This window comes from Tursiops truncatus, chromosome 1 (assembly GCF_011762595.2).
Source record: "Tursiops truncatus isolate mTurTru1 chromosome 1, mTurTru1.mat.Y, whole genome shotgun sequence".
Taxonomy (NCBI): Eukaryota; Metazoa; Chordata; class Mammalia; order Artiodactyla; family Delphinidae; genus Tursiops; species Tursiops truncatus.
Window position 1 is genome coordinate 142186713 of NC_047034.1, and position 14665 is coordinate 142201377.

At 34.1% G+C, this 14665-nt stretch overlaps 1 protein-coding gene across 8 annotated transcripts in view; it reads left to right on the forward strand.

Moving 5' to 3' along the window:
* Positions 1 to 14665, forward strand: part of FAF1 (Fas associated factor 1) — a 494094-nt gene that overhangs the window by 365367 nt on the left and 114062 nt on the right. For all 8 annotated transcript variants that reach the window (XM_073789929.1, XM_019937835.3, XM_073789930.1 and 5 more), the window contains 3 exons: positions 1086 to 1212; positions 2155 to 2218; positions 3160 to 3241. In XM_073789929.1, coding sequence (XP_073646030.1) covers positions 1086 to 1212; positions 2155 to 2218; positions 3160 to 3241 — 273 coding nt within the window. The remainder of the gene's footprint in view (positions 1 to 1085; positions 1213 to 2154; positions 2219 to 3159; positions 3242 to 14665) is intronic.

Consider the following 14665-nt stretch of genomic DNA (forward strand, 5'->3'; position numbering starts at 1 on the left):
CGTTAGTGAGAGATCTTTAAAATCCCTTCCAGCTTTAAAATCTGTGATTCTATGACTGACTGAACTCTAACATCCCCTCTAGCCAAGTTTCATGAGTCTTTGATTCTGAGTTTCTTTTAATGCATTTTCATAATTTAGGTACATAGCAACATATTTTGAAAGATAGAAATTTCATTTATTCAATGGTCTTTGTAGACTTTATTTATTAAACGTGGTACAGATAGGCACTTAGCCAGTTACCTTGCTGGGACCCCCTTCATATCCAAGACATTAATATTGGTCAGTATTCACAACTCAGTTCAAATGTTTGAAATCTCAGTATTTTTGAAATCCCATTCTAACTTAGAGATCAGGAGCCAAGTTCATATTTTGAAACTGATGTTTTTCATTGTACTACCTTATATCTCAACGGATGTTGCTGAAAACAAAATAAACGGAGCATATTTATTAGTGCCCAGCATGTAGTAAATTCTCAGTAAATGTTTATTGAATGGAAGCATCATTATTACATCTCATATGTAATGGCCTTCAGTTTACAAAGAGCTTTCGTATATAGTGTATTTCATGTTATCTTCCAATAACACATGGGGATAGTGTACCATATTTCACTAATGAGAAATTTGAGAACCATTGCAGTAGGGAAGAGGCAAATTTTTAAATGCTACCATTACTTCTGCCCAAAAGTTTAGACTACCATGAGCTTTTTGAAAGACTCGTATAGCTTATTTATCTTTGACCTCTTAGATTGTACCCATTTCTTCATTTATTGAGCGAATATTTCTTGAGCACCTAATTGTATACCATAGGCTGGGGGTAAAACAGATAAAAATCCCAGTCTTCACTGAGTTTGTAAGCATTCTTCTTTTTCACTCAGGCTCTAGCCTTTAGTCTAGGGATATCACAGCAAGATTAGAAATATATGTAAGCCTTAAAATGAGAAATATTAAGCTTCACTCTAGCAAATAGCTTCTTATTTAATAAAACTTTTATAATGCTAATGTCCTATTGTAATTACATAATTTATATTTTGGAATTTGATTTCCTAAAGTCAGTATGAAACTAATCATAGGACTTTCCTTAAATAGCAAAGCACCGATGTTCATATGGTTAGTGATAGTGATGGAGATGACTTTGAAGATGCTTCCGAATTTGGGGTGGATGATGGAGAAGTATTCGGCATGGCTTCATCTGCCTTGAGGAAATCTCCAATGAGTGAGTATTAATAGCTCTTTGGGTCCAGCATTGTAATTCTCCCTCCTAGTGCAGAAACTTATGAGGAACAATGAACTTAAAAATCTCTTACTGACTTTCAGGTTTGGAGAGAGAAAATATAAGAAGTAGACATTATTCATAGGAACTAGAGCCTCTTGAATTTTGATCTTAAGCCCAACCATTCCCAATACTTTAGTAAAATTCATTAAAAACTCAAAGGAATGTAACTTTTGTTCCACATGTATAATTAGTTATGACTTTGTCTCTTTACTTTAAACCCAGAAATTGATAAACAAAATAGCTGTACTTTTTGTGACTGTACTTGTCACCACACATCTTATTGGAGATATCAGTTTTATCAGTAGTTATATTACTTTTCCATTCACTGGTACCCATCTTTGGAAGGAAAGAAGTAAACTAAATGTGCCATCTCCCTCACTTGCACCTGACAAGATCATAAGTGGTGCTATATACAAAATGACTATTAAAATAAGTCCATAAATGGCTCATTTACTCTGTGAAATTAGGCGACATTCATGGGCAGAAATAGATGTGATATTTACATAAAATGACTCTTTTCCTGATTAATAAGATCTTTAGAATAATTTGAGAACTTTTTATATAATTTAATCACAAGATGTCATTTCAAGCATAATTGATGACTGGCACATATTTTCAACACCTAGCAGGATTGTATCAGTTGGTTTTCAAAAATTTATGAGCTTGAAATTTTTTTGAGGTTCTTTTTTAAGGTTTGATGAAATCTTCTAATGTATGTTGAGTTAAAATGTCTCCTCAGATGTATCACAGAAACTAAAATTTAATTCCTCTTTATTGATTAAATATATTTCTTATATGTGGGATTAGATGTTATGTGGTTTGTTTTTTGTGTCTATTTGTTTTGGTTTTTTGTTTTTGTTTTTTCTTTTGTTTGTTTTTTAGTGCCAGAAAACGCAGAAAATGAAGGAGATGCCTTATTACAATTTACAGCAGAGTTTTCTTCAAGGTAGGGTTAGGACATTAACTATATAAAATTGATGTTCTTTTAATGCTACTGTGATTTTTCTGGAGCAACTTTAATCATAGATTGTTTTCACTTTCTTCTTAAAGTATTCAAAGGATACATTTATCAATATATATAGTCCTAATGGTGAATACAGAGTATTCAAGTCAGATAACTAGTAGACTGTGCCACTTCAGAGATGTATTTATCTTATCTCTATATCTTTATAGAAGCATAATAAATGGATTACTAATTTAATATCTTGACTATATTTCCAAAAGGACTAGGTCATAGGATACTAAGTTTTAGTATATCCTAGGACAAACAAAATCTTTAAAAGTAATATTGAATAAAAAAATAATTTAAAAATTTTAGATATAAGTGAATTTTTTCTTTTAATTTTTGTTTTGGAATCATTTAGCATTTCTTCTTTTAATAGTGTAATATAAAATTTTCTATGCATTTGAGATTCGCCTAGAGGTGTTTAAAAAGATTTAACTATTTAAACCTAAATTTTCATGTAAACAATATTTCTCTTTAGTTCTATTTTCTGATGTAATGTAATTTGGAAACTTAGCAAGGAACCATTTTTTCCCTCTGTGTTAGAGAATAAATGAACTAAAATGGAAAGTTAAGGCTATTGTAACTAGGAAAATCTTAGGGAAGTGGGTAACCAGGAATTGCTACTTGTAAATGGCATGGTTTCATAGCACTCATTAAGTCCATTTGCTAGATGTACTTAAAATTCCAGTATTCTGATATATCGGTATAGGCCAAGAAGAGTTCAAAAAACTAATGAAGCCCATTCCTAACCCTTTAAAGAAATGTTTTAATGTTTTGTCTATACTTAAGAGACATTAGCCCCAACATTTACTTAAAACTCATTGGTTAGACTTGTGAAATTTGAAATGTATTTTAATTAATAGACACAATTTTTCCTATAGATATGGTGACTGCCATCCTGTATTTTTTATTGGCTCATTAGAAGCAACTTTTCAAGAGGCCTTCTATGTGAAAGCCCGAGATGTAAGTGGAATCTTACCTTTTCTGATTAAAAAGTGTATCCCATAGGTTTACCACCAGGCCTGAGGCAATGCTTGATGTTTTCTGTTTTTTTCAGATTGAAGACTTGATTTTGTTTCTGGTTCATCTACCAACCTAATCATCACCAAGATGCCCATTTCAGAGGGGCAGTAGTATGATAGGGTACTGCTGGCTTCTGCAGAAGTCTTTGTCAAGCTCTGAAATGGGGTTTGTTTTTTTTTTAGGGGGAGCAAGGGGTGGACATGCTTAGAAGGGACCAGGCTACGTGTTCGTATTCTTTTCAGTTATGTGATCGACAGTTTCTTGCTAAATGATTTGTCCTTCAGTCTTTTCCCCAAATGATTATTCCATCTAATAGTATATATCTTATAACTGTAGTATTTTTTCCTAAAAGTCATTTTAGACAACAAAAAGATTTTTCCTTAAATATAGAAATGGATCTTGTGATCTTGAAATCAAGTAGATCACAAGATCTTGTGATCTTGAAATCAAGTAGATCCAAGTATGTAACAAGAAACCAGAAGTTACATTTTGAGCACAAAGATTCTGTGTGGTTGCTCTGTTTATATGTTGACACTGTAGTCGAGACCCCAGTTATCTGGCTCCTGCCTATCTGTACAACTTCAGCTCTTCCCATTTCCTGCCTTACACTTAATAAATCTAGCAGTAGTGTACAATTTGTACTTCCCTATAATCTAACTCTTTTTTCATGCTGCCCCACTGTCAGGAATACCTTTCATCCTGCTCTTTACCTGGTTGACTCCTACTCTTCCACACCCACCCTTTAGTACTTTGCAATGATAACACATTGCTTTTAATTATCCATTCTCTCTCTTTTATATATATGTCTTCTCAAGAGATTTGATTTTCTTTTTGGCAGTGACAATGTACCTTACATCCCTACACATAGTAAATACTCTGTATGCTTAATGAATGAAGGAAAAAAGAGAGAAGAAGGAAGGAATAAGGTGTAGATGGAGTTAGAGGGAAAGTTATTGGAATTAAAGAGGACAAAGAATTTTGAGAATAGAGTGCAAGGATGCCTCTGAAATTTCTAGTTTCTACTTATGTTAAACTCTGACCTAAAGAAACATTCATTTTAAACAGTTTTTAAAAATTGAATTCCAAGACAATAATTAGTGATCAAGCTTAGATCTATCATTGACAGTTCAGTGAAGTAGATTAAGAAACATAAACTGTTCTCTACCCTAAGAATAGTGGAATAGCCCGTTGTAAAGGCAATTTTAAACATCTATTTTTTACTATTAAATCTATATTAAATGGATTTTATTTTTGAAGAAATATATATTTATGGTAATACAGGTTTATAGTTTCCATAAGTACAGGTTTATGGAAGATACTGAAAAGCTAAAAGAATATATTCTAACACAGATTAACTTTATATGTTCTTTCCATATATTTATTTCATTCAGCACACATGCATATTTAATATAAAATTGGTCATGTTATAATCCTGTTAAAACAGCGTATCTTCACCTTTTAATATTATATGATCATTTACTTAATTATATTTTATAATATTTTAACATTTATTAAAACAATTTTTAATACAGAAAAAGTAAAGGAGTAGTACAATAAACACTTAAATCCCCTATACCTAGATTTAACAATTACTAAAATTTTGCCATATTTGCTTCTTCTGTATACAGGGCATCCCGAAGTTTTAATGGAGCTTTAGCAATTAAACTTTTGAAATTATTAAAACTTAAACTGCATAAAACATTTAGGATACTCTTATATATTAATTATGTTTTGCTAAGCCATTTCAAAGTGAATCACAGACATCATATTTTACCCCTGAAAACATCTGCATGCACTTTCCAAAAATAATGACATTCCCCTACAGAATCACAATACCATTGTCACATGTAACATACTAACAATAATTTCCTAATGTCATCTAGTATCCAGTGGATATTCAAAGTTCACCAGTTGACTCTTTTTTTGGAAACCGTGATCCACTCAAGGATCACAAATTACATTTGGTTGTTAGATTTCTTAAACCCTTTTAAGCAGACACCTGCTTTTTTCCCCCACCCACCCCTTTTTATGACATTTGCTTTGTGAAGAAATCATGCTGGATGATTTACAGATTGTTCCAGATTCTGGATTTGTGTGATTGTTTCCTTGTGATATGATTTAACTTGTTCCTTTATCTCTTTATTTCCCGAGAAATGGCTGTTAAGTCTAAAAGCTTTGTTAGATTCAGGTCAATTTTTTTTTTTTTTTTTTTTTTGTTGCAAGAATGCTTTGTAAGTAATGCTGAATACTTTATTATAACAGGATTTCTAATGGTTATTAAGTCTCTCATTGTACAGCAATGTTATTATATTTAAACAATCACTTATTGTTGAACATAAATATGTTTGAAAGAGTAATTATAGCTTTAAAATAATCTATTTTTCAGTTCATTCCTGGATAAGAATGTATTTGGGATTAATTTGTCTCTGCTTTTCCAATAAGATTGCTAAGCAGTTGAAGTAACTGGAAGATGTGAGGGCCTTTTATAACCTAAATATAGCTCCCAAATGAGCATAGACATCTTTTAAATTCCATTTAAAAAGCTACTGTAAACATTATAACTTTGTGACAATACATTGTTTAAATATACAGTATATAATAGATGAAAGAACTTTTTATTGAGTGTCTTTGTATAGTAGATTGGCATTTGGATATATTCAGACTGATGATTCCCAGAGGAACGTAAACTCTTATTAACTTCTGGGTATTTCTAATGAAACAATTGATTGTTTGCTTTTGATGACTGTGTTGGTATTTTAACAACTGGAAATCATTGGTTCATGTGTTTTGTTTCATATTAGATTGATACCCAAATCCATTGACCTCTTTGGACTCCTAAACTGTCTTTATCTTTTTCCCCTTGTCCAGGGCTTTTTTCTTTCCTTTTTTCTCTTTCCCAAGTTAAAGATCAACAGCAGTTTATGTATCATTTATTACATTGCCCTAAACTTAAGTAAAATTCATCCACAGAATGGGTAAATTATTCAAAATTAGATCTAAGCAGGGACATTTATTATAGTCATCAACCAAATTATATACATCTCCTTTCAAAATTAGAGAGGATTGTATAGAAAGAATAGAAATAGCACTGCTACTTTAGATTTATATTGTGCTCTGTGGTTTATGAAGCTTCTTCCTATGCATATCTCATTTGAACCCCACAGCAAACTGGTGAGATGGGGATATATAATATCAATATTCTCATTGTAGAGATGAGGAAGCTCAGAAAAGCTACATGACTTAACCAAAGACAAATCAAGGGTAAGTAGTGGAGGCCAAATGAGAGTACAGGTGTTCCAACACATGTAAGTGTGTTTTACTATCACCTTACTTCCAGAAGCTTTTCAGTGCTAACTGCTATACTACAGGATTCAATCCTCAAACTTCATCTCTCCTTTTCAGACTGTACATTTGAGAGTGAAAACAAATCGTTTTCAATATATTTTTTAAACTTCTGAATGAATCATTTTTAAGAAAACAGTTTGCTGATGTTCAAATATTTTAAGGCAAGAATGACCGATACTCTGCCATTGTTACTAAATTTCTTTCATCTTAAACATCGCATGTTTAATTTAAACTGTGGGAGGCACATTAATTTTACCAGGGCAACAGATGAGCCTTGAGCACCAGCATTCTTCACTTGAAGTGAGAAATTGAGTTCCATGAGTAAATAAAAACAAGATTGAAGGTTTAAATCCTCTGCTAGGCTTTTTGAACTTATATACTCATTAAATGTTTATTGGAGTGGTGGGATTACAAAGGATTTGGGGAGCTTCATCAACTGGTATATAGTTAATCACTAAGTAAAACACTACATTTGATAAAGTGTTTCTCACGATGCCACATTCAATCCATCTTAATGAAAACTGCTTCAGACTGATTTCATTTGAGAGCACTTGGTGAGAGTACTCATAGTTTTTTCTGCCTTTTTCATGAGGAATTTACAATACTGTTCAAAGCAGAGCTCCAACTTCAGTGAAGCAGGTATTCTAAGTTCTTGTGTTTAAGTATATTGTGACAGAGTTTTGACTTCTGACAGTGGGTTGATCAGTTTTATGATCTTCTCCCTTGCCCTTAACTATTAGGGATGTTCATTGAGTTGAAGGCCATGACTATGTCTCATATGCCTTTTAAGGACCTAGGATGTAGAGGTTTCCTTCCCTTGACATGTTCACAGTCTAGTAGGGAAGATAAGACAATATAAATAGATCCATATAGTGTAACATGCTATGGGAGCAAAGAGGAGAGGTACTTCATCTGCCTTAGAATTCAGGGAGATTTCTTGTGGAGGTATCTCTGACCTGAATCTTAGAAGATAAATGAAACTTAGGCAAATAACAGAATTCTAAACAGAAGGAAGATCAAAAGCAAAGTCCAGAAGATTACAATTGAGGGAATTAAAACCAAAAAAATTAAGACAGAGAGCAAAAAAGTGCAAGACAGAGAGTTGGATTGCGTGGTATGATGAGGCTGGGAACAGCAACAGGAGCATGGAGGGGACTGTGATGCCCTGGCATTACCTGGCATTTAAAAATATTTGTTGAATGAAGCTTATATTTTATCTTTAGATAAGTAAGAGCCAGTGGTTAGCTTCCTTAATTATGTGCAGAAGAGTTACCACTGGCCACACCATGATTCCCTGGGACTTTCTTAAAGAAGTTTCTTTTTCTCCTTAGAGCCTCCCCACCTCTCAGTTCTGCTGTCCCTGAGTTCTCTTCACAACAAAAAGTACCCTAGAGAATGATTAGACATTTGTAGTAACTGAAAATCAACAGCAATAAAAATCCCAGTGCCAGGGTTTATGTCCCATGGGAAGGATTGTTCCTTTCCCAGCAGCCCTTTGGAAGAATGGGCTTTGATATCAGTAATCCTGTTACACCTCCTTAGATCTTCACTTCACACCCAGTGCTATTTCCAAATATTATACATAAATTAAGGAAACCAGTGCTTTACGTCTTGATTTCCCACTTAGTAACTCTGTTCCCAAACAAGTAATGAGCCTGTTTCTAATCTAGGGGAAAAAAAAGATGATAATACATATCTACTTTATGTGGTTGTTCTGAGGATTAAATGAGATCTATTAATAAATGCACCCAGCATCATGGCTAAGGTGCTTTTTAAACAGTTTTGGACAAATTTGAGAAATGTTATAAAGTAACAAAACTGATTGTTCATGAACTAGCTCCAAGAACAGTTCCACAGAGGAATTTTGAGAACCCATTTAAGCATTTATAGCACTAAGATGAATGCTTTGCTTTTAACAGTGCTTGTTCATTATCAAGTTTTATTACATTCATTTTTAAAAATCAGCCCGTTTTAAAGTAGTGCTATTTCTACTTCCTCAGGTTAAAAGAAACCTAAATAACTATCACTGGTCAATATTTGTTAGGCAAAATAAGCTCTATACAAATCGGAAGCCACAACTGCAGTTGGTGAGTTTCTAGCACTCCATCATCCAGAAAAATCAGGCAAACAAACCTATTTGTGCTTTGGAAAATATGCCCAGTCTGTTCATCTTGTCTTTGTTGTCTTTTCAATTTAAATTCCTTAAAGGCAGACAGTGTCTTTAGAGTAATTTTTTATGACAGCTAGGACAGCATCCTGCACATGTGTGAGATAAGAACTATGATGCTAATATAATGTTTTGAAATGTGTTTTCATTATACAAATAAAATGTTTGTTGAAAAGAAAAGAATACAGATGCATTTAAAGTAGAAAAATGCGTTGCCTCATAATCCCAAACCTGAAAATAACCACTATTAAATGTTTTTACTTTTAAATGTGATTTTTTGAAAAAGTCTCCAAACATATATATCAGTAAAAAAATTGCTAAGTTTTATATAAGTGCAACCATACCAAATATACTGTTCTGTAGTTAGATATTTCCACTATACAGTATATTGTTAGCATCATATTTAGAATTTGCCTCTAATTCTCCAGCTGAGTAATCAGATCTACCCAATTAAAATTGTAAAAATCTTTAGTGTTTATAATAAAATTATTTTTAATTAGTTAATAATTAAGTTAGTTTTAAGATATGCTGCTGTGTAAAACATTCTTCTCAATTTACTACTATTCACCATGTTTTTGAGAACCATATAACCATATTTGAAAAGCAATATAGGTAAAATTTATTAAAATATCAAAAGCAAGGCTGATTTTTTTTAGTAGACTTTATTCATATTTGTATCATTTCTCTCAAAGAGCCCTCCCTGTCCCTAGAAAGTATTTATTATTCATATTACCTATTTTTAAGGGATAAAAAGCTAAATTGGATCTCTTAAGTATTCCATCTGTAAATTCAAGAAGTTTGTTCCATATCTAATCTTAAACATTTTCACTTAAAGATAAAAGGTATGGTAGAAAGAGAAATAATCGGAATTCTTATATTTGAATTCTGAGTCCCCATTTACTTGCTGTGTGCTATTAAAACTAGGTTACTCAATCTCTCTGAGCATCAATTTAAAAATTTGTATTGTAGTACATACCTCACAGGATTAACAAGCAATTAATATAAGTAAAATGTCTTCAAAATGTATGTGAAACAGCTTTAAGATTGTTTGCTTATAATAGATGGACATTGAATAAATCAGGCAGATTTGGATTTGAAACTGGACCCTGATACTGACTAGCTATATAAGCCTCCATTTTATTTTCTCTGAAATGGAGATTAAAATATCTTGGCAATTAACCCACCTTGGAATAATGACTCCTTACCTTAACAGTAACCAAGTTATTCAGATGTACATGTTAGAGAAGATGAGTGGGCCTGCATAATTGGTACATGTAAAGGAGCAGCAGGAAATAGGGCTAAAATAGAGAAATAGATTGGGATTTCATCATGGAAATCCCTGAATGCCAGCTAAAGACTTTTGTTATTGTTAGGTAGTGATTAGCTTTTGAAAGTTCTGAAGAAGAGGGTGACACTGTCAGAGGAATAAGTAATGTGGTGGCAGTTTGTAGGATGGTTGGGAGGGGAGAAATTGGTGGCAGAGACTGAGCAACTGTGTGCGTTTGTATATGTGTAATTGTGAGGTGTCAGGCGATGATTAGAAAATCATAGTATGATAATAGCACAGTGTAGTTTACAAACTTTTTGCCTCCTACATTTCACAGCCTGTTAGCTTTTGTATACCTTTTTATACATGTGTATCTTCTAGTATCCTGTTTCTCCCACACCCTTCTTGGAGTACCTAACAAAACAGAGAATAATACTGTTTTTGTCATAGACCTACAGTAATGTGTTCTGACCTTTCTTTCCTCTGTGAAGCATTTCAGTAGAATCTGTTGGTTTTATATTTGCTTTGTAATTTACAATCATTTATAAATAACTGTATTAAGAAAATCAAAGTATTTCTGATGTTAAGTAGTGCCTAGTATCTTTATTAGAGATATTGGAAACTTAATTTCTCTAGTATATACATTTATGAAGAACTCTAAAAATCAATAAAAAGAAGACAACAACCCCATATGGGCAAGCAATATAAGTAAATATTTCACAGAAAAGGAAAGTAAAAACAGTTTGCTATAACAGCCAGTCACTTGAGCTTCCAATTTCCTTATTCATAGAGACGTGTTTATCTTTCTCAAAGGTATTTTATAACCTGAGTATTACCATTTGAACAATGAAAACTGATAAAGCTCTATACCCAATGAACATTTGTCAGCTTATTTTATGAAGAGAGTTTGATTTTGCTTTAGGCTTTTCAGTTTGTTTGCTTGTTTAACCTGTGACTTTCATATGAGAGTTCTCCCTTTGTGAGACTCAAGTACATCCGTGTCCTCAAGAGTGCCATTCCAACATCTGCTTCAGGAAGTGAGAGGAAGAAGATACCATCCTGGCATCTCCTCATCTTCAGTAGCTGGCTGTTTCCTTTTGGAACCTCTCTAGTTGGTTGCTACCTGTTGGTCCCTAAACTCAGCTTTGGGAGACAAAAAATGCAAAGTGTCACAATTCTTTCCAAAATCCGTCTGCACTCTGGTTCTTCACTCTTCAAAAATTACTAGCTTGGAGTTCTTTGAACACATCAGGCCATTGACAGCACAGGGCCTTTCCCAACCTTTTCTCTTTGCTTTTCCTCTTTTTCACTCTTCTTTTCCTCACTATCACCTAAATTTAGAATTCAGCTCAAGTATCACCTTCATAAAGAAGCAGCCAATCTGTTGTTCATGCCTAGACCCTAGGACCACCTCTATTATAGCAGTCATGTCATCACTCCCATCTAGACAGAGTGTTGGACTTCCAGAACTGTGTCACCCAAGGCACAGAAAAGAGAAGTAGCTTTCCCAAGGTTGCACAGCTGAGTGGTGGCAAAGCAGGAATTTGAATCCAGACAATGTAGCTTCATGCTGCCCTGCCTCTATTCTTACAGTGTGCTTATCTTGAGTCATGGTTGGGTGCTGGGCTGGACCTATGAATATCCATATACAGGAACAGGATTGTGGAAATGGGCAGTGTACTAGGATGATCCTATTTAGAGCCTGGATTTAAAACAATAAATAAGACAGCTACAAAGGACATTTTGAGGTACTGGGGAATTTTGAATATGGACTCTGTATTAGATGATTGTAGCAATATTCACTTGTAAATATTGTAAACAATATTAAATGTCTTAGGTGTGATTAAAGAAATTATGGTTATGTAAGGGAATGTCCTTATTTCTTAGGAGACAGACACTAAAGTAGGGTGGAGGTGTCATGATATGTGCAACTTGAAATGTTTCAGGGAAAGAAGCATAAAAAGAATGATAGAGCAAATATGGCAAAATGTTAATAATTGATAAATCTAGGTAAAATATAAAAGAGTGTTTATTGTTGTATCAGTATATCAGTTGGTTGTGTCAGTAAACCACCCCCAAACTTAAAAGAAAAGAACAGCGATAATTCTGATTATTATGGTGATGATAATGATGATAGAAAAGGAGAAGGGAAACTGAAAGAGGAGAAATAAAATCAGCTCCCAATTTATACAAAGGAAATTATTTTTAATTTATTTTAATTCTTATACTGAAAAAACTATGAAATACCATTTCTAGAAATCGTTTGTCATATCAACTTCAAAATCATTGAACACACAGATTATGGATGTTCTCGTACTTAAAATGAAACTAGACAACTTCCTTTTCAGTCCATCAGCAAATATTTTCTAAGTGTCTGCTCTGTGCCTGGCTTATTTTGAGACATAGCCAGCTCATTTCTTCCAGCTCTAATGTTCTGTGGTTCTGTGATGCTAAGTGTCTAAATACAATAGCTACTGTAGCTCAAGGCCAAGTCACACTGGTTGCTGTCAGCTTGGCACTTCCTAAGCATCAACTTAGTACCTTAGCTCCTGGGTTTGAATGTGAAGATTAGTGAGGCCCTGAAGGCACAGACACAATGAAGCATCCCAAACACTATGGCCAGTAGGAGAAATGAAGGAGCTGTATAATCTTTCATACATTTTCATGGCTATCATTTCTCTTGAAATGGCTTTCAAATCCTTTATTTTGCATGGATAGTTCCGGAATCTTGATCCTAACAGCTGCATTTTACTTGGCACCTACTATGGGCCAGGCATTGTAAATAGGCACTTTACCTACTTTATCCACAATTGTTACAACACCCATCTAACCCCCACAGTCACACAGCTGGTGAGTGGCAAAACTGGGTTTAGCACAGAGCTTTCTGTTACTTTAATGCTTGGAGACTTTCCTTTAACTGTTAACCAAAACCTAGATCACAAAGAGGGAGTCTGAGGAGAGTATAGCTGGGCTGCTTGCCTTTGTCGTCAGCCAGACTTACACCTCTCTGCCAAATTAGGAAGGACAAATAAAATGTAGGGTTTTTTAATGCCCCAATCTTACTGCTTCTCATATGATACTGCAATTAACTCTTTGCTTTCTCCATACGCCACCCCCTCCCCACCCCCAACTCTTAGAGAGCAAGGGAACTTTGTTTTATTCATCTTTGTATTCTCAATGCCTAACACATAGGCACTCTGTAAATGTTATTGAACTAAATTATTAATGGGCCAAAGGGAAAAATGGTTATAGTAATGGAAAACAAAACATTTTCCTATGCTTTTTCTATGTACTAGATGCCGTTTCTTCACAAAAACAATTTTCTGATATGCTGAATGCAGTTCTCACTGTTTTGGACTGTGTTTAGTTGAGCTCAATAAAGTAATCAGAAATCTGAGTCTGGGGTTCATTTAGGTGTGCCTATAATTTAATCAGAGATTTATGTAGCCCAAATTTAGTAGCATTTACATATTATTGAGCCTTTATATTTTGCTTATTTTTACTGTCATAATAGCAGAAGAAAAATTTTTGTTGAAAGCTTACTGTGTTTGAGAGAAAAGATTATTTGAAGATTATTCAGTTTCTCTTTTGAAAGCTACTGTGGGAGTACCCCCAACCTGAAGATCCTTTTCTGATATCTTTGTATCATCTCCTTTCTCACAGTTTAGAGCTTAAAGTGAGAATTTTTTTTTAAGTGTGTTTTCCTGGCATCTCATGTTTAACAGTGTCAGGGGTTTGTGTCCCTAGAACGAAAACTGTTTCTCCAGAGCCTTTTTTCTCTCAGCTTCTAGTGAAAAGAGGGGTGAGGCGAGCCAGTCGCTTACCACAAAGCAATGCCACCACAAAGGAAAGATTAAGGGTTTAGAGAGAGGTCAATGTGGGTTTTTCTCTAACTAAACACTTTCCTAAAGTTTCCTTGTGGAAAAATAATGAAGTCATCTCAGAGTTTTTAAAGAATTTTTATTTCTTTTTCACCGTCTGCATTCGCTTGTCTTCTCAGCATGGATGTTTAATCTTCCTAGGCTTTGTGAATTGGCCCAAATGAATAAGTGGTGAGCTGTCTCTCTAGGAGCTAGAGGCTTATTCTAAGGGCCTAATCACTGAGTAAACACATCTTTGCCCTCCCTCTCACAACTGCGATATAATAGTCGAGATTCTAGCACAGTAACCTGGATATTGCAGGGACCAATGCTTTGAAATGCAGAATGGTTGATCCTCCAAAACAGTGCCTGATCTTCGCCCACCTCTTTCTTCTTTTTTAAATTAAATATTGCCAAAGAGATGCTGTTTTATTGCTTGATATTGTGCATTAGTGCCCTGGATTTCCAAGTTTAGTTTCAGTCAACACTGTCAGCTGCACGTATAGGGAACTCTCCATGTTGGGTTTCCTAGTAGCCTCTTCAGCACATGTGTGTTTGGTCTGGAAGAGCATTTAAATTAAATCAGTAAGATAGCAATGTAAATCGCTAATCTCTTTCCCAAAGTCTAAATATTCCATTGCCGTGTTCTTGAGAGAAATAGGCATTTTAAAGATTTAGCCATTGCTATTGTTTGGTTAGAAATATGCTGATTCAAAAGTGGACAG